The sequence below is a fragment of the Lissotriton helveticus genome, chromosome 5_1 (genome assembly GCF_964261635.1).
Source record: "Lissotriton helveticus chromosome 5_1, aLisHel1.1, whole genome shotgun sequence".
Classification (NCBI taxonomy): domain Eukaryota; kingdom Metazoa; phylum Chordata; class Amphibia; order Caudata; family Salamandridae; genus Lissotriton; species Lissotriton helveticus.
Genome location: NC_136065.1, coordinates 862924508 through 862950137, shown reverse-complemented (window position 1 = coordinate 862950137; position 25630 = coordinate 862924508). Strand labels below are relative to the sequence as shown.

At 45.8% G+C, this 25630-nt stretch overlaps 1 protein-coding gene across 1 annotated transcript in view; it reads right to left on the bottom strand.

Annotated features, from left to right (window-relative positions):
* Positions 1-25630, bottom strand: part of PARG (poly(ADP-ribose) glycohydrolase) — a 911041-nt gene that overhangs the window by 708200 nt on the left and 177211 nt on the right. Inside the window, exon 4 of the mRNA XM_078643350.1 lies at positions 1862-2045. Coding sequence (XP_078499476.1) covers positions 1862-2045 — 184 coding nt within the window. The remainder of the gene's footprint in view (positions 1-1861; positions 2046-25630) is intronic.

Below are 25630 nucleotides of genomic sequence, written 5' to 3'. Positions count from 1 at the left end.
TCTTCTAGATATGGCGGGTTTGCGCATTTCCGCTCAAACACCACACACTGAGTGGCAACCTGCGACTATAAATTAAGATAAACACAAGCCTTTTTTGCATAGGAGGGAGTGCTGAACACATGCACTTTCGGACTCCCAGAGTTTGACGTACTGTTCTAATGGGTTCTTTCAGAGAAGGCAGGATGCGGAAAAGTCCCAAACTTGGCAATTACACTGCTGGAAGTACAGGACCTGCAATCCAAAAGTGATGTATCATTGGAGTCCATGTCCATCAAGGAATGGCCTCCCTGTTTAGGCAAGAGGAATAGTTTGGTCTAATATTGTTTGCTCAATCGTCAAATGAGTCTGAGGCAAGAAAGCGGTTCCGTTTTTCGGCTGTAGTACATCTCTAGGGTGGCAATACTTTGTGTACCTTAGCGGTAGAGTCAGAGGGCTATTGCAATCACAGCTGGTACAGCTATGCTTCTGGCTCCCCTGCCCATGAATAATGCATCAAATGAAGGAACTGATTGCAGGACTCAACAGACTCTCCAAAGGGGGCCCTGGTGAAACAGTTTGCCAACAACGAACTGCATTTATTGGCGTAACGAGGCCCAGAAAAACGGTCAGGCTAAGTTTCCAAGCAAGGGAATGTGCAGGAAATGAATTATCTAAATACACCAACTTGCAGAAGAAAAGGAGAAAAATCTGCACTTGTGCATGAGCTGGAGAAATTAACAGCACCAACCTCCAGACCTTTTAAAAATGGACTAAGGAGATAAGAGGATCAGTTGCGGCCGGAAAGCAGATATGGCCTCATCCATCTGGAGTCATCAAGCTTACCCTCTATGTGCAAAATACCAATCCCTATCCTCTGCCCCATGCCAGCCAGTACACCGGAGAAGTTGAAGAAGGAAGCATTGAGCATAGAGTGAAAAGGAGAATCTAATAGGAAAATGGATAATCTCAATAAATAAAGGCAGAGTAAATATACAAAGATACAGCTCATGTAACCAAAGGTGAGTTCCTCGTACGTCTGGGCTTGTAGTGTGTAAGTAAATTATTAATAATCTACTGGTACAGGGTCACCCTTTAGTCCACAGGTTTTTAACAAGTAAGGAGGAATCAACACTGGAGGTCCTCCACAGGTCATTTATTAGCATTCATGAACAGGCCTCATCCGACAAGCACCATAGTGATACTCAAGGAGAAAGCACACTTTACAATGGGTTACATGAGTTTTTATAGCATAAGATCACAAACAAGGGACGCCCAGAGGTAAATAGAGCTTTGGGAAAAACACACAAATGAGCTAACGGCAAGAATCAACAGCCTCGGTGTCTTGTGCAATTGCTACGTCTTAAGGCTGAACAAGAAGATATGCTATCTGGGTTAACTTTACTTAAGGCTTTACCATTGTCTGAAAACCCTCGAGCAGACGCCAGCTGTTCTTTTACGCTGACTCTGCATGTTTACACAGCCTACAATGCCCCAATCTAGATTCTTTACTCATGTTTATACAGATGTGGTGTCAAGGATTGAGCCGGGCTGGAAGCAGGGCAGAGTTGAAAAATGGATGAGGCATAGCTTAATTAAAAAACGAGAGAATCAGATTTTATATTTTAACAGTAGTTTAGAAAAGGGCTGCATTCTTGTTGTGCATGCTTTTGAAGTCTGTACTCTACTAATTTTAGGATTCAGTACATGCCATGTCCTTATTAACTAATTAATAAAAACATATTTTGGGTCAACTAGTTTGTTGCAACCTAGATATCACTACCAACACTCCTGGGGCAAGTCAAAATCAATTATTTGATACAAAATGTTATAGACTACACAACCTTTGCTTTTTTAAATGAAAGAACATTTTATGAGAACTTACTCTGACACAAACTGTGTGACTGGACGAGGCTTTCAAGTGAGGCAGTCTGGTGGCGCACAGTGGCATTCGCCTCATGTCTTCCAATGGCGTACCCAGCCATTTTTCACTCGGTGGTTGAGACTGTAGTGTATGTTTGGCAACCTTCTCTTCTTTCTTCTTGTGATGTACACCATATTGTTCTCTCCTGTACATGGACAACAAGAGGAAAAAGAAAATAGATGACAGTCCCTGGAACATTTGTGAATACTTAAGTTTCTACAAGGCTTTTCTGCAAGCCAAATATTTCACATTTATGTAGCATTAGCATATCATCATCAACAACTGAACGTTTAACACAAATACACAGTGAGGGTGCGTTTGTAATAATTAAAGTTCGATAATCTGAATAATAACCAATACACAAGTATAAAATTGTCCAAACATTAAAACTGGATTAGCATGTACAAAGTGAAGTGATAAACATGTAAATGAAATCTGAAGTTCTACGATAATTTAAACTGCTATCTCTTTCCAGAAAATTTTAGATTGAAGAAATTCTTTATGAATAAAACACCTGCCTAAAAATTAGCAAATTTGCATCATTTACTTTGAGCTTAAACTTTATTAAACAATACCCTAATGTGATTTATTTCGCTTTTCAGCCACAAAATAATTGCTCTCAATACAAAAACCATTTTCACACAAAAAAATGCAATGTTTTTCCTAACGAAAATAGCACTTGAAAGGAATTTGATGCATAAATAATCTCTCAACCAATAAAACTGGGAGACTGTCAAAATGTGGTGGTTTCTCCATAAATTTAAAGCCCAGAAAAAAAAAATCACTGGATTTCTGGTAGAGGAGCCTCCACAAGCTCCAAAATTGGAAACTTTGGATTAGATGGAACGACCAACAAAGGGCAGTCAGTCTGGTCATAGTAACCGTTGTCCCTCCCTATTTAAGGATGCGCTACAGTCACTACACAGGGAAATTAATCAACTACCCCGACGTGCAGGGACAACTCCCTGCCCGTCGGAGGTCATGGATTTGTTTGTTACTTAAGAATAAACTCCAGCTTTAGTAGTTTACTCTTTGAAAACAAAAAAACCTGTAAGCAAATATGATGCTCACTCAGCCAAGTTGTGCTGCCCCTGACGGAGAGGTCAGTTTGACGGCTCCATTTCAGGGAAGGAGATCACCACCTCCCAAATACGGCAGGCGAACTTCAGCACAGAAAAGATATGGCCTCCACCGACCATTCGGATCCTATGCAATACTTTATTTTCAAAATACTTTATTGGTTTTCATAAGGTATACAGAAAGCATATAACAGGGTAAGCATGGGTGTCCAAGGCAAAGTTTACATGTGCATACATAGCGTGAGGGTAATGTGCCTTTATGGATACCAGGAGTCTAACCCGGGCGACCAATGGTAGAAGAAAAAGGGACAGGCAAAGGAAGGGAAAAAGGAAAGAAGAGGAGGTGAGAAGAGAGGGGGAGCCACGGCTAGGCGAGCTGTAATATCTATTTCCATACCTATGCATATTTTGGCACACGGGCGCCCGATATTGGCAACTTTACATAATATGGCAGTCTAGTACCTGTAGCAATTAACATTTCACTTAAATACAATTATTCAGATGGAACGACAGACAGTGAGGACACCGGATTTGGCTCCGTGGTGAGGGCTTTGTTCATGGGGGTTCATAAGAGTCTACAAACACGTCTAAGGAGTTTCACAGCGCCCTGGATGACGGTTTCCATGGAGAGCTTTGTAATGCTATGCTTTCCTTCCCTCTGAGATGGATGATCCAGTTTATCCAGCTCTTGTATGAAGTCTTACCCATGTCATTCCAGTTGAAAAGAACCATTTTCACTGCCTAAGTTAGTAGCAGGTCAAGTAGATCTTTGTCAGAATCATCTCTCAAGTTAGTCCTTATACAGGCTGTGGACAAATTGAAGGAGTCGCTGACCATAGTACACTTAAACACACCATTTATTAAGGCAAAGAGTTTGTCCCAAAATGATTTAAATACAGTACACTGAAAGAGGAGGTGGGCTAAAACCCGGTCTCCAAATTACAGTTCCAGCATGTTGCATCTTTCCTGAGCCCTAGTGCAAATAAACGGGCATGGGTCCAAAATGCCTTGTGTAGTAGCCAGTATTTGGTTTGGGAGAGAACCATGGAGATCTTATTTTGTGAGACGTATCTCCATATTGAGGGCCATTCCTGTTCCTTTGGTGGCTCTGGGGGCAGTTGCCCCCAAAAGGCTATAACCTTATTATTAAGTTTAGAGGATTTTAGGCGGAGGAGTTTGTATATTTGCAAGACCAGATTGCCCTGTTTGTTAATATTTGTCACAAATAAGGAGATTGATGGTTGGGCGGTAGATAATTTGGATTTTGTATTGGCCGACCTAATTTTTATGAAGTTGTAGAACTCAATGTCCGCAAGGCCATACCTCACTTGGAGGTCTGAGAATGTAATTGGGTATGTGTTGTTTTCTAGTTGATAAGGGGAGAGGATTCCTTTCTTAATCCATGTGTCTAGGCATACTAATTGTAACAGAACAACCAAGGGCATCAATTGCTGCCCTGATGGACACAATAACTAGATATTCCGGCCTTTCAAGGTACAAACTCAACAGAGACAAATCAGAACTCAAACCATTACACATCCACTGTACAAGGGATATCCTAGGATAGTCTGTGCTAACATGGCAAACAGGCTACATGAAATACTTAGGCATCGAATCTGGTAGCAACATGATAGATACCCTACACCAGAATGAGAAAACATTACTAGGGAAAATAATGAAGCTTCTGGAATCATGGTCACCAAAATTTCATTACGTGATGGGGGAGAATCGAGACTATCAAAAGATGATCACCCCAATGGTTAACTACCTCATCAGTATGCTCCTGCTCCTTCTTACAGACGACTTCTACTGAAAAATAGATATCCTCATATCTAAATTCCTTTGGCGCCGGAAAAAAGCAAGGATCAGTATCAAAACATCAAGACCAGATAAAACACTAGGAGGAGTGAACTTAGCGGATTTCAGACTATATCAACTGGCTTTCCTGGCGAAACAAGGGTCATACTGAATTACTCCACCTACCGGCTACACCCCGGCATGGCTAGCGGTAGAGAGGGCCATTCTTAATAACCTAAGCCCCTTGCACTTCTAACAACAAATAGACTATACCAACATACCTCCAAGTCCATTTTTAAAAACACAAAAATAGCACTACTTAAGGACGATAAAAAGCTGGAGCATAGTATTAAAGGGTCTAAATTGGAATCACTCTGGGCTAATAGCAAGATAATGTACAAAGGCAAAAGCCTAACCCTATGCCATACTTTAAACAGCCCCATAGTCTCAGAGACATGAAAGCTCTTCCTTGGTGGGGATGCAGCAACTAAAAAGCACATCTAAAATGAACAAATGCCTCTGAAATACTTTTAATATTTTATAGGACCTTATAATCTGGTGCTACCTATAAAATCTAATTGCATACTTTATTAAATTCAATAAATGTATTGTAGGTTTCCAACCTACAAAATTCAGGGAAACATGTCATGTAAAATAGTATATAAAGTTGAATATAATACAAATCAGATCTTTAGATAAAACTTAAAAGAAGGTGACAGTGAGTGGATATCAGAAAAGGAAAAAAACAAATAGAACTACTAAAATATTTACAGAATCAAACAGAAAAAGATAAATGAACAAAGGCAATAAATGCTGCAAAAATTGTGAAAAAAACTTGAATTTTAAACTGATCAATTCAGGCAGACTTCTCTATTTGGGTAATTTAAAAGTGAATGCCACATTTAGATAAGCATGAATATCTGCTAATTTACTAAATTAAATCCGTCTCCTAATAAAAAATATCCATGGCCCCCTCGATTGAGTCCTAACCATATCTAAATCTTTGTTTCTTTGACGTACTTCATAAATTACACCAGTAAATATTTTGGTTTACTAGTGCGTGAGATTCCATGTGCATTAGGAACAGAATTTTTTGTGTAACGGGGAGCATGCCAGTAAAACCTAGAAATGCCAACAAACAGATTAACTTACATAATTGAATAGTTTTTATTCTTACTAGCCAAAAGCATCTGCTGAGTATAAAATAATCTGACTGTAGCATTGGGGCAATGGGTGAGATCTTTCATATATTGTTTCCAAATTGTAGATTCTGTATTCAACACTTACATTTACAGATACGCGATTACTGGAGTGAGTACACTATAACCAATTGTGTCTGAGTATTTTCTAAGCAATCAGACCTTGTTTTGGTGAATAGTCAAATACTTTGTTGAATAACATCGAAATAGGCTTCTAGGAGCAATAATCAATTGCCGAATGTGGATCAATTCAGACCACCGAGCTCAGTGGGCAATATTCAACTCACTGATATAAGTTGAGTTATTACCATCTATAAAGCTTTAGTAAACCCAATGCCTTCCTCTACCAACATTGTTCAACCGGAGCTATGTTCATAGTTTAAGTGAAACCACCAAACTAACAGATTTTGTTTTAAAGTTTAATTTTAAACAACAGTATGCCTCTTTTTACATAAAAATGAATTGCTCTTTTAAATTTGCTCAGCATGAGAGACAAATTAAGAGAAACAAATCTTGTTCTACTCTAAACCATAAACGCACAAACGTATTTGTTTAGTTTCATTCCCTGGCAACCAATGGCAACACTATCTGAAAATAGGGCAACAAAGATAATCCCGAAAAACTGGCAACGATCAACCACAAATACACTGTAAATATGGTGATTTTTTCAAAGCAATTCAGTGCAGTTCACCTTTTCAAATAATTTTCACAATTACTTTATTCACCTTATAATAGACGAAACAGAAAATAAAATAGGAAAAAAATACCTGGGAGACAGAATATTTTAGGAGGAATTGCAACATTAGACGCACCCATTTTCTCACTATTCTAAATGTATTGGGCTGCAACAATCTGTTTTTAATTGCCTCCAATTTCTCAGAATTTAGAGAAGGAGTATGTTCCGACCTCTAAGTATTATCCCTATGTGCTTGAACTCCAAACAGCATCTATTAAGATTAGGATCTCAAAGGCACCTCCTGTTACATATTTATTCTATTTAATGACTACCATGACACCTGTGAATATAAATAAATACAGATCAGAATATCAGGAATAAAGTAATTGAGAGCTCTAAGATGTATTGGATAGCATCAGCAATAGCAGGGACTTTAGCTGTACGGTTGCTAATTTTCGACAAATTTCGAACTATGTGTACCCAATTCAACATAAGAAGGGTTCTTAAGAAAATTAAAAGAGAAATAGAGATGTAACACAACCTTGCATTGTCACTCAATAAAGCTCAAATGAGAGAGATACAATTAAATAATGTTTTTGCCTAACGTGCAGTGGATAACGAAACCGGACAATTCAATGAGAGAGAAAAGAAATTTCCTACAAAATGAGAAAAAGAGTCACTCTTACATCTTGGCGCTTTCCCATTTTCGACCATGGGTATGCCTGCTACCTAGTGACAGGATCAGAATCCACTTCTATAGCAGTTTAAATACAGACCTTTGCATGCGGTTGCTGCATAAATATTTCTATATCATATCAGCAGGCGTGTGAGCTAGCCAGTTCCCTTTCTCCCACCAACTGATGTTAATGGGAACCTGCTTTTCTCATGCTGAGCAAACACTTAGTGGAGCCTAGCCTTTCATGCTGGCAATTTTCACGATTTGTTTTGCTGTTGCTTCCTCTGTATAGTTCTTTAAATCGGGTGCCTTAGCCTGTAGTTTTCTGGCTCACGCTATGCTATGCATGTGATTTGTAGCAGTTGATCTGCATAGCTTCTACATCTCATTCCAGGAGAAAAATCATGCAATATATAGACCTGCACTCTGATATCAATGGAGGTCCCTCCAGATTCACCTGGCTTTAATGGAAAGTCAAAAAGGGATTCAGATATCAGTCACAGTACCAAGCACTGTTCCCGATAGTGATGCAGCAAGGCATTCCTTTCACCATCCTAGCACCCTCTCTCTTTTTCGCAAAAGACCCACTCACAGGTGATACCCAAGTGGGTAATACTGGAGAGGCTGAAATCACACATGCAAAATATCATCTACCCCTGGTACCTGATGCTTGTTGCTGCTGGACCATTTTGTCACAATCGAAGGAAAGATCATGAAGTGCAGAAGAGGAGGTATTCTTTGGCATCATAACCCTCTCCCTTGAAGATTCTCTTAAATTGTTGACTCATCATCTGAGAAAAGAGTCCCTATTCCCCCTTTCCACTAAAATGTCGAGCCAGCCTCTTTCAGGCTGCGGTGCAGAAGACTCACTGCACAACTATATCAGGTCTATCTTCCTTACTGGGGCCCACGTCTACATCTGCTGCTGTGGCTCTGAAAACTGAGACAAGTGAGTTGAGCCCAAAAATACCCACAAAGCAGTTTCTGTTGAAGACACTGCCTGACACAGGCTACTCTTCTGATTCCACCTCCCCAACTGTCGAACTCGGGTCCAGTACTTTTACGGTGGCTGTTCTGAAAAAGTGTGCAATAAATTATCCTGGTGCCAGTGGCCTGCTTCTTCCTCAGACTCCTTCCTGGATGTTCGGAATAAAAAGCTGAACGCAGAGAAATCACACTGTCTGCTTCCTCCTCGGCTGCTGCACCCAAGTTACTAGTGCTACTCCCAAGGACCACTGACTCAGCTGGCCCCACCTGACCCAATCCAGACATTGCTCCTGACTTCAGTGACAGCCACTTCTGCTGATCCTGCAGGGATGAACAATTACTCTGTGGATCCATCTGTTAACTACCCCATTCCAGCAAATGTGTTAACTGAAAGGGCGAAAGGAGGACCATACGGGCCAGGATCCTACCGGAAGCAATCATGGATAAGGCATCTGAAACACAGTCCATTCAATGGGCCACACATAGTAATGTACGGTGCAAGAGCCTCAGGCTCATTTATGCACCTGGTCCATATTACGGCAGCTAAGATTACTATTTTCCAAGATAGACGTTTTAAGTTTACAGGATATCATTGGCTCAAAAATATTAGTAAAAAATCTGGAAATAAATTAAGGTAGAGGGTAAAGAACCATGATTTAGGGGTCCCAAATAACTCTGAAAGTTTATTGCAGCATTAGGATATTTGTCCGGATTATTTCAATTGCAATTTAGCTAAGCAATTATGCTAGCTGATTCAATTCTTAGTAAATATAGTCTAAGTCTTACTTTGCAATAACAAAAGTTAAATGCAACCCAAAAAATCTAGGGGGACTGAAGGAAACGCATCACTGTTTCTTCACAAAAGGAGTGACTATTGAGAATACTCATCATAAACGAGTCTGGATTGTTCTCTGCCCTATATTGCTGCTCTATATATATATATATATATATATATATATATATATATATATATATATATATTCGCTCCAACAATCCCTCCCCGTAATCCACGGGAACCAGGAGGCAGCACTCCAAAGGCAGGTTACACAAATCAAATTTATTTTCTCTCACAAAGCGCTTTCGGCACTCGGCCTTCGTCAGTGATGAGACGCTGACCATCTACATCATCATGTATTTAAACGCCCGCGTTACTCGGGTAATCAACACAAAGATAGGACTAAAAAAATCAATAAAGTGGCGGTCGCCATCTTGAAATGGTGTATATCGCAATGTGTAAATCATGCCACAGTATATCTAATTAAATTGATTAAACAGCGTACACAATGCGAAAAAATGCAACTCATGAAATCATGCCCTGTATGGGCTTTTTTGCAATATACTTATACTATAGTCCCATGTTCCTCTTTTTGTAAATAAAGCCCTGGATGGGCATTCATTTGTCATTTATATACAACATACCACAATCCTCGTGGAAAAAGTTCAATAGGAATTCGTTCCTCATAATTATAGAAACAAATAAACAGATAAAGAACGTGAAGCAATGTAACTGTCAATTCGACTCATCCCAGGTGTACAGCTAGGTCCTCATGCATATTCAGTCCTGTTGGTGTTTTGCTCAACAGGTCTATAATGTACCGTGATTCCAGCCTTCTTAATTTTAAGAGTCTGTCACCCCCCCTGATACTCACAGGGATGGAATCCAGGGAAAAGAAAGTGAGCAGTTCTCTGTTGCGTGCATGCTCTTTATCGAAATGTCTCGCAACAGGATAACTTGCATCTGCATTCTGGATCGCTCATATTCATTCTATGAGGGTCCTAAACACACATGCTCATCCAACTTAAATAAAACTGAAGACAACCTACTGCAGCCAAATATCATAGGTTTCAGCTTGACATTTCAGTGTTACGGAGACAGCAAGATGTCAAATGTTTGTTTTAAAATACTAGCTAAACTAACAACTCTTAATAGGTGAACAGTGGGGTTCACCTTTTAAGAGTAGGCAATTTCACAGAAATAATGGTTGTCAATGCAAAGATATTCAGGCCTCTGTCTTCTTTGATCAAATATCTGCTCAAATGTGGGTGAACATCAAAAAGAGGAGGTGATAGTGAAATGGGGACACTACTCTATGTTCACCATCTCAAGTTCTGGCTGTAAGAGCATGGTTTTACATATACGAGTTCTGATATATATATTACAGTTTAAGACATTTGAAGGGTGGAAGCTCTGAGGAGGTTCCTAGAGCAGGCCTCGAAAAATCATTAAAATGTACTAGACCTGAAGGTGTAGTGACTTGAATAATCTACTCGACCTAACTGTAATGTGCTTGACACAAACTTTTTAAATAGACTAAACTTTTGTTTAACGTGTAATAAGAATATAGCCCATATATAGGGCTTCCTAACCTGACTTCTGACTTGCCTCTTAGTTCACTAATAATAGCATTGTTCTCAGGGAGGAGGCAAAAATGTTTTAGTTCATTTTCAAATAAAACTCTCACTTTTAATAAATATGTTACTAACGCACAATAAGGAAGCACGTTGCCATTTAGTCATCATATTTTCCATTCAAATGACTATAAACTTTCCACTGACCGGCAGTTTTAGTGATAACACTAGATGGCTTGCAAACGATAATGGGTGGAAATCGGCTTCAGCAAATACATATTATTTGCACATCACAAAGTAGTGTTCCAATTTGTTTTGATACTATTAAAATCTTTGTTCTCGTCACAATTCAGAATTAGAAAACAAACGCTTCCCTAAACAACAGATTTTTAGTTTTTTTTTTAAATATTGGAACAGGTAATTTATAAGCTATTTAAATGTTGATAGGGGAAAAAAAACAGACATGCTATAGCCTTTCATTTCACACTTACTGTACTACAGCACGATTGTGGACAGTTCATTTGATAAAAGTCTTTACTTTTCTTTCAGTAACTGCAAAGTTAAACACCAACCGCCAAGATGAAATAAGAAGCAATTTGTAATAAGACATAAGCTGACATTTGACCTCTGTCTTTGAATGCACAGCAAATGTGACAAGAGAAGTACAATATTTATAACAACGTTTGCTGCCAGCTTGAGCTCTCTCGGCAGAACAGGCCAGTGGGCCCTAAAAACAGCCTTCCCTGATGAGATCTGACTCAGCATAGCGAGTGGACAAGTAGATTTTTCGACGCCCTTAGAGACTTTACATTTTGGGAGCAAAAATATGTTGGAAGAAAGAACTGGATTTCCCTTTATGAAGGAATGTAACTGAATTTGTAACACTTACGGTGTAAATGTACTTGGATCATCATAGAGAGATCCAAGAGCTGGATTGTGGTCGATCTTGCTTATAAAGTTTGGACTACTGAAGCATAGTGTATTGGTGAGCTGGCCTTGAAGATTTAGAGACCTCCTAAAATGTGTTTGCATTCACTAGTAAGCCATATCTCATGAGTATTACATGTAGGTTTTCAGACAATTTGCAGCAGTATGCTATGAGAATCAATAAGTGAAATATTATGACTTCAAACAAACTATCTTTTTTAAAAGTACAATTACAAGCAGATAAAAGACAGTGGGTTTTTGAAACTTACGTGTCGACTCTATGATGGCATTCACCGGTCAGTAAAAAGGTCTTCTGAAATCTGCAATTTGCCTTCAAGACAACATATGCTGCAATCCCACTGGTAAAAAAGTATCTAAATAACTGGCAACAAGACAACACAAACTACGTAACTACCACGGTTTCTTAACCATAAACTGTTCTAAAACAAACCAGCGAGAAGGCTATGCTTTTAATTGCAGTGCAAATCAAAACATGCATTTTGCTAGACCATTTAGGTCCTTATGAACTAAGCATTTGTACGGTAGCAAACACTGATTCGGATTGTGGTACACCGCAAAAATGTTTTTTTCAAATGTATGAATCCAATAACAGAAGTGTGTAAACTGTTCCTGGCACTTAAAATAGGATTCAGACATCTTAATAAACCGCTACTTAGAAGGGGCATGGTGTAGGAGTCCCTTCTGAATACAGACTGGTATGTTCTGCAACCAAAGTCCGGTTGCACAACACAAAAAGGTTAGATTCCCAAGTTTGAGTGCTAAAGCATTCACAAAAGAATTTGGTTAATTTAAAAAAGTTTGTCGGTGAGTATGCAGTGGTCCCCAGTCAAATCGAATCGCAGCTGTTTCCTTTTCACTGAAATCAAAGTAAGCTAACGCAAAATAATTTTGCTGCCACCATGCATAGGTGGCCATTTTACATTAACAGGCCGCCTTTTATCAAATTACATGTTCCTTTCTAAGTATCTGCCAGCACCAAATAATGACACAAAATTAAATATAATTGTATTACTCTTCTTGAATTTCTACGTCCGTTTTTCTTATTTCTGTCACCGGTATTGTATAGTTATGGTGTTATGTTAATTTCTCTATTAAAATTCCATAAAATTCAAATGACAGGGAAATAAAAATGCTAGCATCACGCATTTTAACTGTTCTAGTTTTTTTTGTTCATCTTAAAAGGATGGGACGTTGCGCGACCATGCCAGAATATACACAAACTACCTTCAAATTCCACAGAAACGAGCACCTGTATAGTGCACACAGTGAACCAAAAAGGTTTCTTTCATGTTTAACTCAATACAAATTACGACTTCCATTGAATAATTTAACCCACAATTCCTCATTTGTAATGTGCATCTATTTCAGAGGGCTGGCCCTTTGTAGTGCTGCCAAGTGACACCGTGTTTTGGTACACCTCCAATTAGTCTAGGCTTTTCATACCAACAATACTTGAAATAGTGGGATATAAGGGCTGGGTTTTTTAGCACTCAAAAATGGACATACAAGTTTCATCATGTAAATAACTGGCCGCTCAGGTGCCACTCAAATTACAGAAGCAGTTGGCAGCACTACTGTTTTCATGTCAAGGAGACTGATGGTAATTTTAATATCTATTTTTCGTGGCCACCTTACAAACTCTACACATTTCAAGTCCATTCGCGATCATGGGCAGCATCCGCGAATCTAAGCAATCAAGAAGCCGCTAAATGAACTTACATACACAACAAATGTTCCCCTACCCACCCACACAACGAGGCGGTCTTTAAAAATAAAACACCCCTTGCTTGGCAGGAAAAGCCGCTGACCACAGACCCTCATTTTGAGCGGCAGGCAGCACAAGTCGCAGGCGGGATCGTGTAATGTCGCAGTTATCGGGACCGGAAGGTGCTAGCCGTGACAGCTCGGCTTTGCACTGGGATTTCACGCCGCGGTACACTTCGGGCTCCCTCCCACTAGTTTCGCTTTTGCCTGTTTCAGGAGAGTCTCGAAAGGGTTCGGTTTCTCGGAGGTTCCTAGAGTTATACTTTCGCTTTGGAGTGAGCCCCGCCCCAAGCAGCAGAACACATCATCCATCTAAGGATGGGCGTGGACGCCACACACACGTGCAAGGAATTCTACTGGAACCTGAGCAGATGACTTGTTCATAATAAACACACAACGGGTTTTCAAATCAACACGCAGGTAATGGGCTGCATTTCCTTAACCCATCACCCTGGGCGAGTGATATTCAAACGGTGCAAATTAATTCTATGGCAGGACAGGAGGCTCAGATTATGCTTTCTCGATTTCTTTACTACAAACAGCAGCCAATAGGAACACAGTAAAGAAAAAGAAACACTACAAATCCCATGAGCACTTAGGCAACCATAGAGACTGTATCCTTATATAAACAACCATAGAGGGAATGACTCCCTCTTTCTTTGCTGCTTCCGCAGCCAGTTAAGTCATTTACCTACATTTCATTATATTGTTGTTGCATGTTTCAGTGCTTTGTGCGGTTTCATTACATTAGCGCTGTTGCGCCGCTTCTCTTTGCCTGTTTCCGGCGTCTTGCCTGGTATTCCTGTGCTCGTTTGGACTTTGTTGTCTCGGTTGTTGCGGCTGCTTGAGTTGCCGGTTTTGCGTTCACAGAGAGCGCGGGTCGCCTCTCTTTGTACTCGGGCGCTTTGTGCCCACGTCTGCTTGTGGAGTGGGACTGGGGACTCGAGAGGTCGCGCGTCGCTCCGCTTCCGGATTCACAGGCGGGCTTCTGCGCATGCGCATTAGCCCTGTGTCTCTCACGGATTTTCCACACGCAAGAAGGCGGCGTTTCAAATTGCCTGTGCCCACTGCCTGCCGGAGAGTCCCCATTATACGCCCTTTCCTCTATCTAGGGTTTGGGCTGGATAATTAATAGAGGCGTTGCCTAGTGTGGCTTTCTTTTGCAAGCCTGTCCCTCCACATTTGATTTACTTGTTTAAGGTGGAGTGTTGCTCTGCCTGCCTGGCTTGCTTGGGGTTGTCACTCACCCTGACTGGGTCACTTCCTTAGTGTTTGGCCTTTGCAATATTCCTCTGTGGGCATTTTTCTTCCTTACTGTTCTGCCATATATTCAAGCATGGCTGGTTACGATGAGTCTGAGGATTATTATTATGATGAGGAACCCGAGGAGTCCTTTGAATATGATTTGGTTGACGCCCTTGACCAGGGGGTGTAACACTCGGTCAATACCGCGCTTGTAAATGTAAATGTAGTATACTTGTAAAGCGCACAGCTGCCCCAGAAACGGGGCGTCCCGGCGCTGTATAACTCTGGGGAACCCGTCCTGGCTTTCCCTGTGGGATGGTCCCTGCTGGGAGTCCCCAAGGTGGAGCCAGGCATCCCCGGAATTGGTAGGGCCGTTGTGGAGATTAGGCAAGCTAATGCCCAGAGTTGCCGAGTGGAACCCCTGATTAGAGTAAGCACCGAAGCGAGAATTATCGAGTCCGCTGACCAAGGTCCACGACCCTGCCGCGTCGGGAATTGAACCCTGGTCCCAGGCTGACTTCTACTCTCGGGCCTGCCGCCTCTAACCAGTGAGCCACACTACACCACCGCTTGTCCGCGCCATTGGACCATTAAAACGTCATTTGACTGATTATGCACACCAACAAGGTTGGATTCCTTCTTCTGCTGGCAAACACTCCTCTAAATCCCCTAAGAATCCTCAAAAATCTGATTTTGTCAAATTGGCTAAGTTCTTGTCTTCCTCCAGTGTTTCTAAAAAGTCTCGTCCACCTCCACCTGACACTGATGATACGTCCTCTTCGTCCTCTTCTTCCGGTCCAGTTGGTCCTCCCCCTGCTAAAAAGTCTAGGAAGGAGCATTTTGTTGACGCTTCTTCACATCCACCGGTACTTACCTTTGAGCCTTCCGACATAGTTCACCCTAATTCTAAATCCTGGCTTCCTGCTCCCGAGGTCGCGGAGTACGTCCAAGCACACATTCCTGAGCCTTTTGATCAGGAAGTACGTTCTCGTCTTCGTTCAGAGTGTCCTCGTCCTGATTTGGCAGACAAACTCTCGGACACTCCAGAGGTGGATCCCACTATTCTCACCTATCTTAAAAAATTCACAAAAGACCCCAAGAAGGGCATTTGCTAGGTCTTGGCGCCTGTGCCAGGATAAATTGTTGGATCTTCTTGGCCCGCTTACCAAGATTCTGGATTTGGGTTACCAGGCTCAGGGGTCCGCTTCTGGCATCGATCCCGATGAGCTGATTGGTTGGGCCCAGCGTGCTATATGCCTGTTGGGGAATGCAAATTGTGCTCTGTCCACTGAGCGACGTCGTTCCATTCTGTTAAAAATGGACCCCAGATTGACGGAATTAGCCTCGTCTGAGTCGGGACCCCTTGCTCAGGGTCTGCTCTTTGGTCAACCCTTCCTTAAGGAATTGACAAAATTTGTCCCAACATTTAGTGGCCTGGATAAGGCGCAGTCTTCTCTCCGTAGGGCATTCCGCCCGGTTTTTGGCAGGGCCGGACGTTCCAGGGGACCAGCAGCGTGGCAATCAGTCCCAGCAGGGAGGAGGTCAACATTCATCCTATTCCGGCTCTAAGTCAAATTTCTACCCCTCCCGCAAAGGTCGTGGACACGCCGCCAAAGGAGGCTATGGCGGAAACCAGGGAGGACGTCAGGATTTCTCCAACACAGGTGAGATTGATTCCCTACGAGGATGTTGTCCTGGGGGGCAGAGTGCAATATTTTCTTCAGAATTGGCGTACAATCTCCAGCGATGCATGGGTGTTACAGACTGTTCAAGGTTATCGGATAGAGTTTTACCATCCTCCCTTTCAAAGTCACGTCCCTTCACCCCTTGTTTTTTCCCAACTAGATCAGGACGTAATCTCCGAGGAAATCGAGTCCCTTCTGGTCAAAGGGGCCATTGTGCGGACTTCCCTGCATCCTCAGGGGTTCGTCAGCAATGTCTTCCTGGTGGAGAAGAAAGGGGGAGGCTCTCGCTTACTGCTCAACTTCAAGGACTTCAACAACGGAGTGGTTTATCGCCACTTCAAGATGGAGGGCATCCATCTTCTCAGGGATCTCCTTCGCGAAGGCGACTGGATGGTTCGCCTGGATTTGAAGGACGCTTATTTGTCGGTCCCGATCTTCCAGCCTCATCGCCGTTTCCTCCAATTCCAATGGTTGGGGACATGGTTCGAGTACACGGTTCTCCCATTCGGCCTATCGACCGCTCCGTGGTGCTTCACGAAGCTTCTGCGGCCGGTCATGGAGTCGCTGAGGGCACGCGGGGTTCGTCTGATAGTGTATCTCGACGACATACTCTTGATGGCTCAGTGTCCTGTCCGATTACAAACCCATTTGGCCTGGACGATTGAGCTCTTGCAATCTCTAGGATTTCTAGTAAATCCTCAAAAATCTCTTTTACATCCCTCTCAGTCGATAGAGTTCTTGGGTTTCCTGGTCGACTCAATCTCTTGCCAACTGCTCTTGCCTTCCCAGAAGATCAGGTCTATCAAGCGGGAGTTGACGTTACTGTTACAGGGCTCGAAAATTCCACTCGACAACTCGCATAGTCAAGCTAAATTCAACAAGGTCGAGCTGTTTTTAGGTCCTACTCACCCTTTCTGGTGAGTAGGAAAACAAACTAACTTTTGTCCTCTGTGAAAACGGAGCAAATGTGACAAAATAACAAGATTCAAAGGCATTTTTATTGCTCACAAAGTTAATGAGCAATAAAGATGCCTTTAAATCTTATTATCTTGTCACATTTGCTCCGCTTTCAGAGACGGAGGTCAAGTAGTTTGCAGTTAGGTCGATGACATTTTTTAAGGTACTAGTCCTGCAGGACTAGTACAATTTTTTTGATTTTTCTAGCCCTGTGTTATCCAAACAGAGTGTGTCTTTGAGATCGAGCGCTCGGATTGTCGGCCTGTTGGCTTCGTCCATTCAAGCGATCTTTCCGGGTCCCTTACACTATCGGGCCCTTCAACGTCTCAAAATAAGACATTTACAGAAGGGTCTTCGCTATTCCGATCTTGTTCCTCTGTCGAAGGACGCCAGGTCAGAGATGGTGTGGTGGCTCGACCACATGGAGGCTTGGAACGGGAAAGCCCTGTTCGGCTCTACGCCGGATGTAGTGCTGGAATCGGATGCAAGTCTTTGGGGTTGGGGAGCCCGGTGCGGGTCTGTGACGACGGGCGGCCGTTGGTCACGGGACGAACTGAGTCTTCACATCAATTGTTTGGAGCTCCTGGCGGGCTCGTTTGCGATCCGCAGTCTTGCTCCTCAGGCTACCAAGTGTTGCATACTCCTCCACATGGACAACATCTCTGCGGTTCGGTATGTGAACAAACTGGGGGGGACAAGGTCGAAGCTCTTGGCTGAAATTGCGAAGGACTTCTGGCACTTCTGCCTTCAGAGGAAGATCACTCTTATTGCAGAGTATCTCCCGGGTCGCGAGAATCAGGTGGCCGATTGGAATTCTCGCCATCTGCTGGACTTCAGCGATTGGAGGCTTCACCCCAGGGTATTTCGGAGCCTCTCTCGCATTTGGGGTCGGCCATGGATGGATCTGTTCGCCTCTCGCCTCAATGCCCAATTGCCCAAGTTTTACAGTTGGCGTCCGGATCCGGAGGCTCTGGCCACGGATGCGTTTCTTCAGATTTGGCCTCCTCATCTCTGCTATGCGTTTCCCCCGTTCGCGATGATTCCACGGGTCTTGGCTCGGACAAAGCACTTCCAGTCGGAGATTATTCGGATAGCTCCTCTTTGGAGGGCTCAGGCTTGGTTTCCGGATCTTCTGGAGCTGAGCTGCTCGACGCCGTTCCTTCTTCCCCAGAAGTGGAACTTGTTGTTGGACCCTCTGCTCAATCCGCATCCTCGGATTCAGTCGGGTCAGCTCTGGTTGGTTGCGTGGCGGATTTCGGGGAACGCTGGAAAGTCCCAGGCTTATCTGGAGACGCTGCACGATTTATCGGTGAAGCTTGGGCCCCCAACACGCACAAGCGTTATGCATCAGCTTGGCGCCGATGGTGTGGTTGGTGTTCTGAACGGGAACTGGATCCCGCTTCAGCGGATGTTACTTTAGTGGTTAATTTTCTAGCTTCCATAGCTTCTTCTGGTTCTGCTTATAGGACGGTCAATTCCTTTCGCTCTGCGGTCTCGGCGGGCCACAACTTTGTTGACGGGAAGCCTGTTTGGGAACATCCCTTGATTTCTAAATTACTTCGTGGCATTCGGCTGGTAAAACTTGTCCAAAGTATGTTGCTCTTTGGGATGTCTCCATTGTTTTACGTTTTCTGGAGGCTTGGCCTCCCAACTCCTCTTTGTCTCGAAAGCAGCTTTCAGCAAAGTTGACGATGTTACTTTGTTTGGTGTCTTGCAAACGCATTTCGGATGTGCGGGCGTTCGTTCTCTCCGGACGGGGTCACTTTTACCATTTCCCGGCGCACCAAATGTAATATGTCTTCTGGGACATATCCATCTTTTCCACAAAATCCACAGTTATGTGTGGTCCAATGCATAAAGGATTATGAGGTAAGTACTGCTCCTTTTCGACAATTTGTCTGGTCAGTTGCTAATTGCTTTGCAAAAACTTTTTAAGCCTGTGGCGCCGGCTACCCTGGCGTGCTGGGTGCGTTGGCTTATGTCTGAGGCTGGAATTGATGTCTCCATTTTTGGAGCCCATTCCGCTCGGGGAGCCATGGCTTCTAAGGCTTTTACTGTTGGGGTGAGTGACGGATATCATGAAGGCCGATTCTGTATTTAAAACGTTTTTTTTCAAGCCTATTGTGGATATTGCTTCTGTTGTGGTGAATCAGCTTTGAACAAGCATAATCTGAGCCTCCTGTCCTGCCATAGAATTAAAAATGTGCAAACATTCGAGACAAGAATTTTCAATTCTATTAAGGACACGGAGGCGAGGATTATCCCACCCAAATGTATTTTACTGCATTTCTTATGTATGTTATCGTTGCTATGGCTTCGCTCTAGAATGTTTTCTTGCACTGTTTCCCTACCCTTTGTACTTTTACCTTCCATGGTTCTGGGATGGTGTATTACGGCTCTGATTTTCTTGCAGGTTCTGATCAGAAGTGAGGTTTTTCTTCAGTACACTCCTACATCGGTTTCCAGCATTTCGGATTCTGGATATGTTGAGTTCTCCTGCTCCAGTCTCCTGTTCCTTGGTTCATTGGGACGTCTTCTGCTGGTCGCTCTTCCTGTTGCCTTCAGATTTTTTTCCTCCAGTCTGTTCTTGTATTGACTTTTGACTGATTAACTTTACTGGACAAAGAAAGAGGAAGTCATTCCCTCTATGGTTGTTTATATAAGGATGTAGTCTCTATGGTTGCCTAAGTGCTCATGGGATTTGTAGTTTTCTTTTTCTTTACTGTGTTCCTATTGGCTGCTGTTTGTAGTAAAGAAATCGAGAAAGCATAATCCTCGCCTCCGTGTCCTTAATAGAATTGAAAATTCTTGTCACGAATGTTTGCAAATTTTTAACTCTATGGTTTCACACAATTGCCGGGGTGTACCTAACTAAAGATAGAACTACTGCTGCTACAGAAGTACGCAGAGAAGGGTTCAGAAATGTTTTTTTTCAGTAACACAAAGGGGTTCGGGAATGTACAGAGTTGACGATTATAGGGGTGTCTCTAATTGTTGGATGATATTCTGAAAAGTAAAGCTCTTTTATGCCTTCAAAAGGTATCTTGGCTGTGAGGGCACTGTTGTAAACCAAGCATTAGCAAAACCAATAGGCCTCACCTTTAACATCTATTGGCTTTGTCAGGGATTCTTACTTGATTGACTCTGCTCATCCCAGACTCCTCTGTCCTGATAGCACTGAGTCTTAAGTGCTCTCTTGGCTCCACCGACTCCTGACTCTTTTGTACAGAATCTGCTGCTTTCCAAGAACTGTCACCGTGGACTCTGTTGACTCGTGGCCACTCTGCTCACACTCTTCTCCTACTCTACTTTACTGACAACACTCCAGTACGTACATTCTCCCGGGTACACTTTCGGCTAACTCTGTCCTTCTGGCTCTCTAAACTCCATTGCGTTCACAGACCCCCAATTTTATGGCAAGACCGGAGGCTCCTATTATGCCTTCTTATCTTGCCTTTATTATTACAGCAGCCAAGATAAGCGTGAAACTACAGTTCCCAGGGGTCCAGGAAAACAAACTGGCCAATGGGAACAGAAAAACAGGACCACATAATCAATGACCACATCGTAACCAATAAAACGTCACATCTGACTGCACAGCTTCCTCTTTTCTTGCTGCTCGCAGTCAGATAAGTGACTCATCTTTTGCTCCTAGATTTAATGTCTTTAATATTGTTTATTACAATATTTTAATGATTGTTTATTTACTTGGTCTCTCTCGCGTTTGTTGCGCTTGTGCAGTCTTTCTACTCTGCCACGCTGCCTGGAGTTTTCGCTCCCCCCCCCCCCCCACGGGCTTTACCGCGGTGGTTGAAGCCATTGCGCACCTTCCCAATTTCCTCCGCGCTTGCGCTCACCTTGGCCTCCGCTTCACTCACGGCCGGTGTAGTTTCGAGTGGAGCTTGTTAGAGGGGCGAGTGCCAGGGGAGGACCGACTCGGCACCTGACCACCCTGTGACCCACCTCTCCTAGGAACACAGCCGAGCACTGGCGAGAGACCCTCAGGGAGAGGATCTCGAATCTAGGATCGCACGCGCTGCGCTAGCCCCACTCGACAAAGGGACACCACACCGTAGGATTAAGAGAAGGTATTAGTTATATCTTCAAGAAAGAAATGGATCTTTATGATCTGCAGATTCTTATGTACAGGCGAGCAAGGGCTCAAAGAGTCTCGGTAGGGGTAGGGTAGCGGGACAGTCTCAAGGTTCAAAGTCACTTGCGGGTGCGTATCCGGCGCACAGCTCTCAATCCTCGAGTTGGGGGATTACGGGGTGATCTTGGGTCCAGCCGGACCAGGATAGTCTCTGAGCCGCGATCGAATCAGCAGGGCTCGAGCAAGGAGGTCGCAGTTCTTACGGTCTTGGGGAGCCGCGATCAGATCAGCGGGGCTCAGGAGTTCTCAAGGTTGCAAGGGAGCCGCGACAGCGTCAGCAGGGCTCGGTAGTCTTGGGCAGAAGTCCTTCTCTGCTCGGTAGGAGCCGCGACAGCGTCAGCAGGGCTCAGGTGATTCTTTAGGTTACAAGGGAGCCGCAACAGCGTCAGCAGGGCTCAGGTGGTCTCGGGCAGAAGTCCTTCTCTGCTCAATAGGAGCCGCGACAGCGTCAGCAGGGCTCAAGTAGTCTTTAGGTTGCTGGGGAGCCGCGACGAGGTCAGCAGGGCTCACGTAGTCCAGGATACAACTATTTTGATCGTCCCAGAGCCACCCTTGATATAGGAGTCCTCTCCTTTGATGTCCGGAATCCTCGCAGGTGGAGGTCTTAGCACCTGGGGGCTGGTTGTTGGGGGTTCTGCCTCGGCGGCTCCTTTCATCCTTTCAAGTTGGGTCTGGAGGGATCCCAGACACTCAGCAGGCCTGGAGCCATCCATCAGGGAGGCCGGATGGGTGATCGAAACTCATCTCTCGAGGGGAGGTGGGAGGTGTGACCTAGCTACTCCTCCCTCTCTCGCTCACAGGGAGCGCTCTACCCCCCAGCCGGGTATGGCGCCGAAGGCAGAGGTCGGGCTGGCGCCAGGGCGGCCATCTTGGGTGCAGGGACATGGGCATCTGCCTCGGGTACCAGGGAAATGGAGGGAGAGGTCGGGGAAGCCCAGTGTCGGGGATGTGGGTCATTGAGGGAATGGTCGGCTGAATCAGGGTCAGGGGGAGCTGCACGGGTCAGGAGGGGTTACTACGGGTCAAGGAGGACCACGCCACGAGGCCGGGTCCAACACGCGTCCCCCCCAGCTGAAGGTCGGGGAGAACTACCCATCCTCTTGGGGGTTCTCTTCGCTGAGGCGGAAGAACCTGGAGAGGCCGTCAGCGTTGGCGTGGTCGGTACCAGGGCGGTGCTCTACTGTGAAATCCATCCCCTGGAGGGAGATTAACCATCGCAGCAGTTTGGGGTTTTCTCCTCTTATCTGCATGAGCCACCGCAAGGGTCGATGGTCTGTTTGGACTCGGAAGTGGGTTCCGAACAGGTAGGGTCGGAGTTTCTTGAGAGCCCAGACTACTGCGAATGCTTCTCGTTCGATGGTGCTCCATCTCTGTTCTCGGGGCAGTAACCTTCGGCTGATGAAGGCTACGGGCTGATCTAGGCCTTCCTTATTGAGCTGGGACAGTACGGCCCCAATGCCATGCTCGGAGGCGTCTGTCTGGACCACAAACTCCTTGGAGTGGTCCGGGGCTTGAAGCACGGGGGCAGTACACACGGCGGTCTTGAAGGCGTCGAACGCCTCTTGGCAGGAGGGGGTCCAGTGCACGCGCTTGGGCTGCTTTTTGGACGTCAACTCTGTGTGGGGACCCACTATGCTGCCGTAATTCTTTATGAACCTCCGGTAGTAGCCGGTGAGGCCCAGGAAGGCTCGGACCTCGGATTGGGTGGTGGGCGGTTCCCAGGCCAGGATGGCATCGATCTTTGGCTGGAGAGGGGCGACCTGTCCGCTTCCGACCTGATGGCCTAGGTAGGTCACTGACCCCTGCCCAATCTGGCACTTGCTGGCTTTCACCGTCAAGCCTGCCTGGCGCAGTGCTAGAAACACCCTCCGGAGGTGCTCGTCCCATTGTGAACTGAACACCACAATATCGTCCAAATATGCGGCGCTGAACTCTTCCAGCCCGGCCAGGACTCGGTTCACCAGTCTCTGAAAGGTGGCCCGGGCGTTTTTCATCCCGAACGGCATCACTCGAAAGCGATAGTGCCCGTCCTGGATGGAGAAGGCGGACCGCTCCTTGGCTCCCTCTGTGAGCGCAATTTGCCAGTAGCCGCAGGTCAGATTGAAGGTACTCAGGTAGCGGGCAGAGACCAGGCGGTCGATGAGCTCATCTGCGCGGGGAATGGGGTGGGCGTCTGCTCGGGTGACTGCGTTGAGCCCCCGGTAGTCCACGCAAAACCGAAGTTCGGGGACAGCACCAGGGGCCGCGGCTTTCGGAACCAGTACCACTGGGCTGGCCCAGGGACTGTCGGAGGGCTCGACCACTCCTAGGGTGAGCATTTTTGAGACTTCGGCCTGGATGCAGGTCTGGACTCGGTCAGGCACTCGGTAGGCTCGGTGTCGCACCGGCGGGCTGTCTCCGATGTCCACGTCGTGGACACACCAGTCGGTGATTTTGGGGACCAAGGAGAACAAATCAGGGAACTGCCCCAAGAGCTGGTGGCAGTCCTCACGCTGCTGAAGAGTGAGGGAGGGAGAGAGGCTCACTCCGTCTACGGAGCCATCCATCTCTTTGGCACACAGGAGGTCAGGGAGAGGCTCCGTTTCCTCTTCCGCCCCGTCGTCGGTGGCCAAGAGCAAGCTCAACTCCGTCCGCACGAAGTGAGGCTTGAGGCGGTTCACGTGGGGGACCCGAAGGGGGTTCCGAGGGGACTGGACGTCCACCAAGTCGGTCACTTGACTTTTCCTCTCCACGACCTTAAAGGGGCCAGTCCATTTGTCTTGGAGGGTGCAGGGTTTCACCGGGGACATCACCCAGACCTGCTGGCCCGGTTGAAACTCGACCAGAGTGGCATTCTGGTCATACCAGCGCTTCATCTCCCCCTGACTTGCTTCGAGGTTGGCTTCGGCCAGCGCTCGGAATTTCCGTGTCTGTTTTCGGAGGGTGAGAATGTAGCGGAACACATCTGGAGGAGGTTCTCGGGGGGCCGTCTCCCATCCCTCCTTGACCAAAGTGAGGGGCCCCCGGACGGGATGCCCGTACAGCAGCTCAAATGGGCTGAACCCCAGGGACTTCTGGGGGATCTCCCGGTTTGCGAACAAGAGGCAGGGGAGGAGGACGTCCCACTTGTGCCGGAGGGGCTCTTCTAGGCCCATGATCATCCCCTTCAGTGTCCGGTTAAACCGTTCCACTAGGCCATTTCCTTGGGGATGATACAGGGTGGTGAATTTGTAGGACACTCCACATTGTTGCCACAGGGACATCATGTATTTAGAGATAAAGTTTGTGCCGCGGTCACTCACGACCTCGTGGGGAAAACCCACTCGGAAGAAGATCCCCATTAGCGCTCGTCCCACCCCGGGGGCCGTTATGGTTCGGAGGGGGATGGCCTCGGGGTATCAGGTGGCGTGATCCACCAGGACTAGGATGAATCAGTGACCTTGGGAGGTTCTAGGGTCCAGGGGCCCTACTATGTCGATCCCAACCCGCTCAAAGGGGGTACTGACGACGGGGAAGGGTTGGAGGGGAGCCTTGCGCGTTCCCCCACTTTTTCCACTAGCCTGGCACGTGAGACAGGACTTGCAGTGGGCTTCTACATTCGCTCGCATCTTGGGCCAATAGAAGTGCGTAACTAGGCGGTCATAGGTCTTGTCCTGGCCCAAGTGTCCCGCCAGGGGTACATCGTGGGCCAGGCCCAGGAGGAAGTCTCGGAAGCGTAGGGGTACCACCAGCACTCGGGCTGACCCTAGCTCGGCAGACTTCTGATCACTGTACAGGAGATCATTCTCCCGATATACGGAATGGGTTCCAGTCTGGTCGCCCGCAGCTTGGGCCGCGGCCTGTCGCCGGGGTCCGACCAGGGAAGGGCAAGTGGCTTGCTCCCAGCAGAACTCCTCTCGAGAGGGGCCCCCCTCGTGACGCCACTGCGCCAACTCGGGCAGATCATCCAGCTCAGGGATCTGTGCGGGCTCGGGATGCAAGGGTTCGTTGTCGGTGACGGGCTCTCCTCCTGGGGAGAGGCCGGTGGGCTCAGTTCGGTCGTCCCTATCTTCTTCTACAGGGCGGTGGCTGGGAGGCTCGGCGTCGACAGCCCCGAGGGGGGGTAGTCGGGTGACATGGATCGGGTGGTGGCGCACACCCACTCGGGTAGGCCCATCATGCCCAGGTGGGTCTTGCGTTCCACCTGTCTCCACGGGGAACTTTCTAGGTCGTTGCCCAGGAGACAGTCTACAGGTT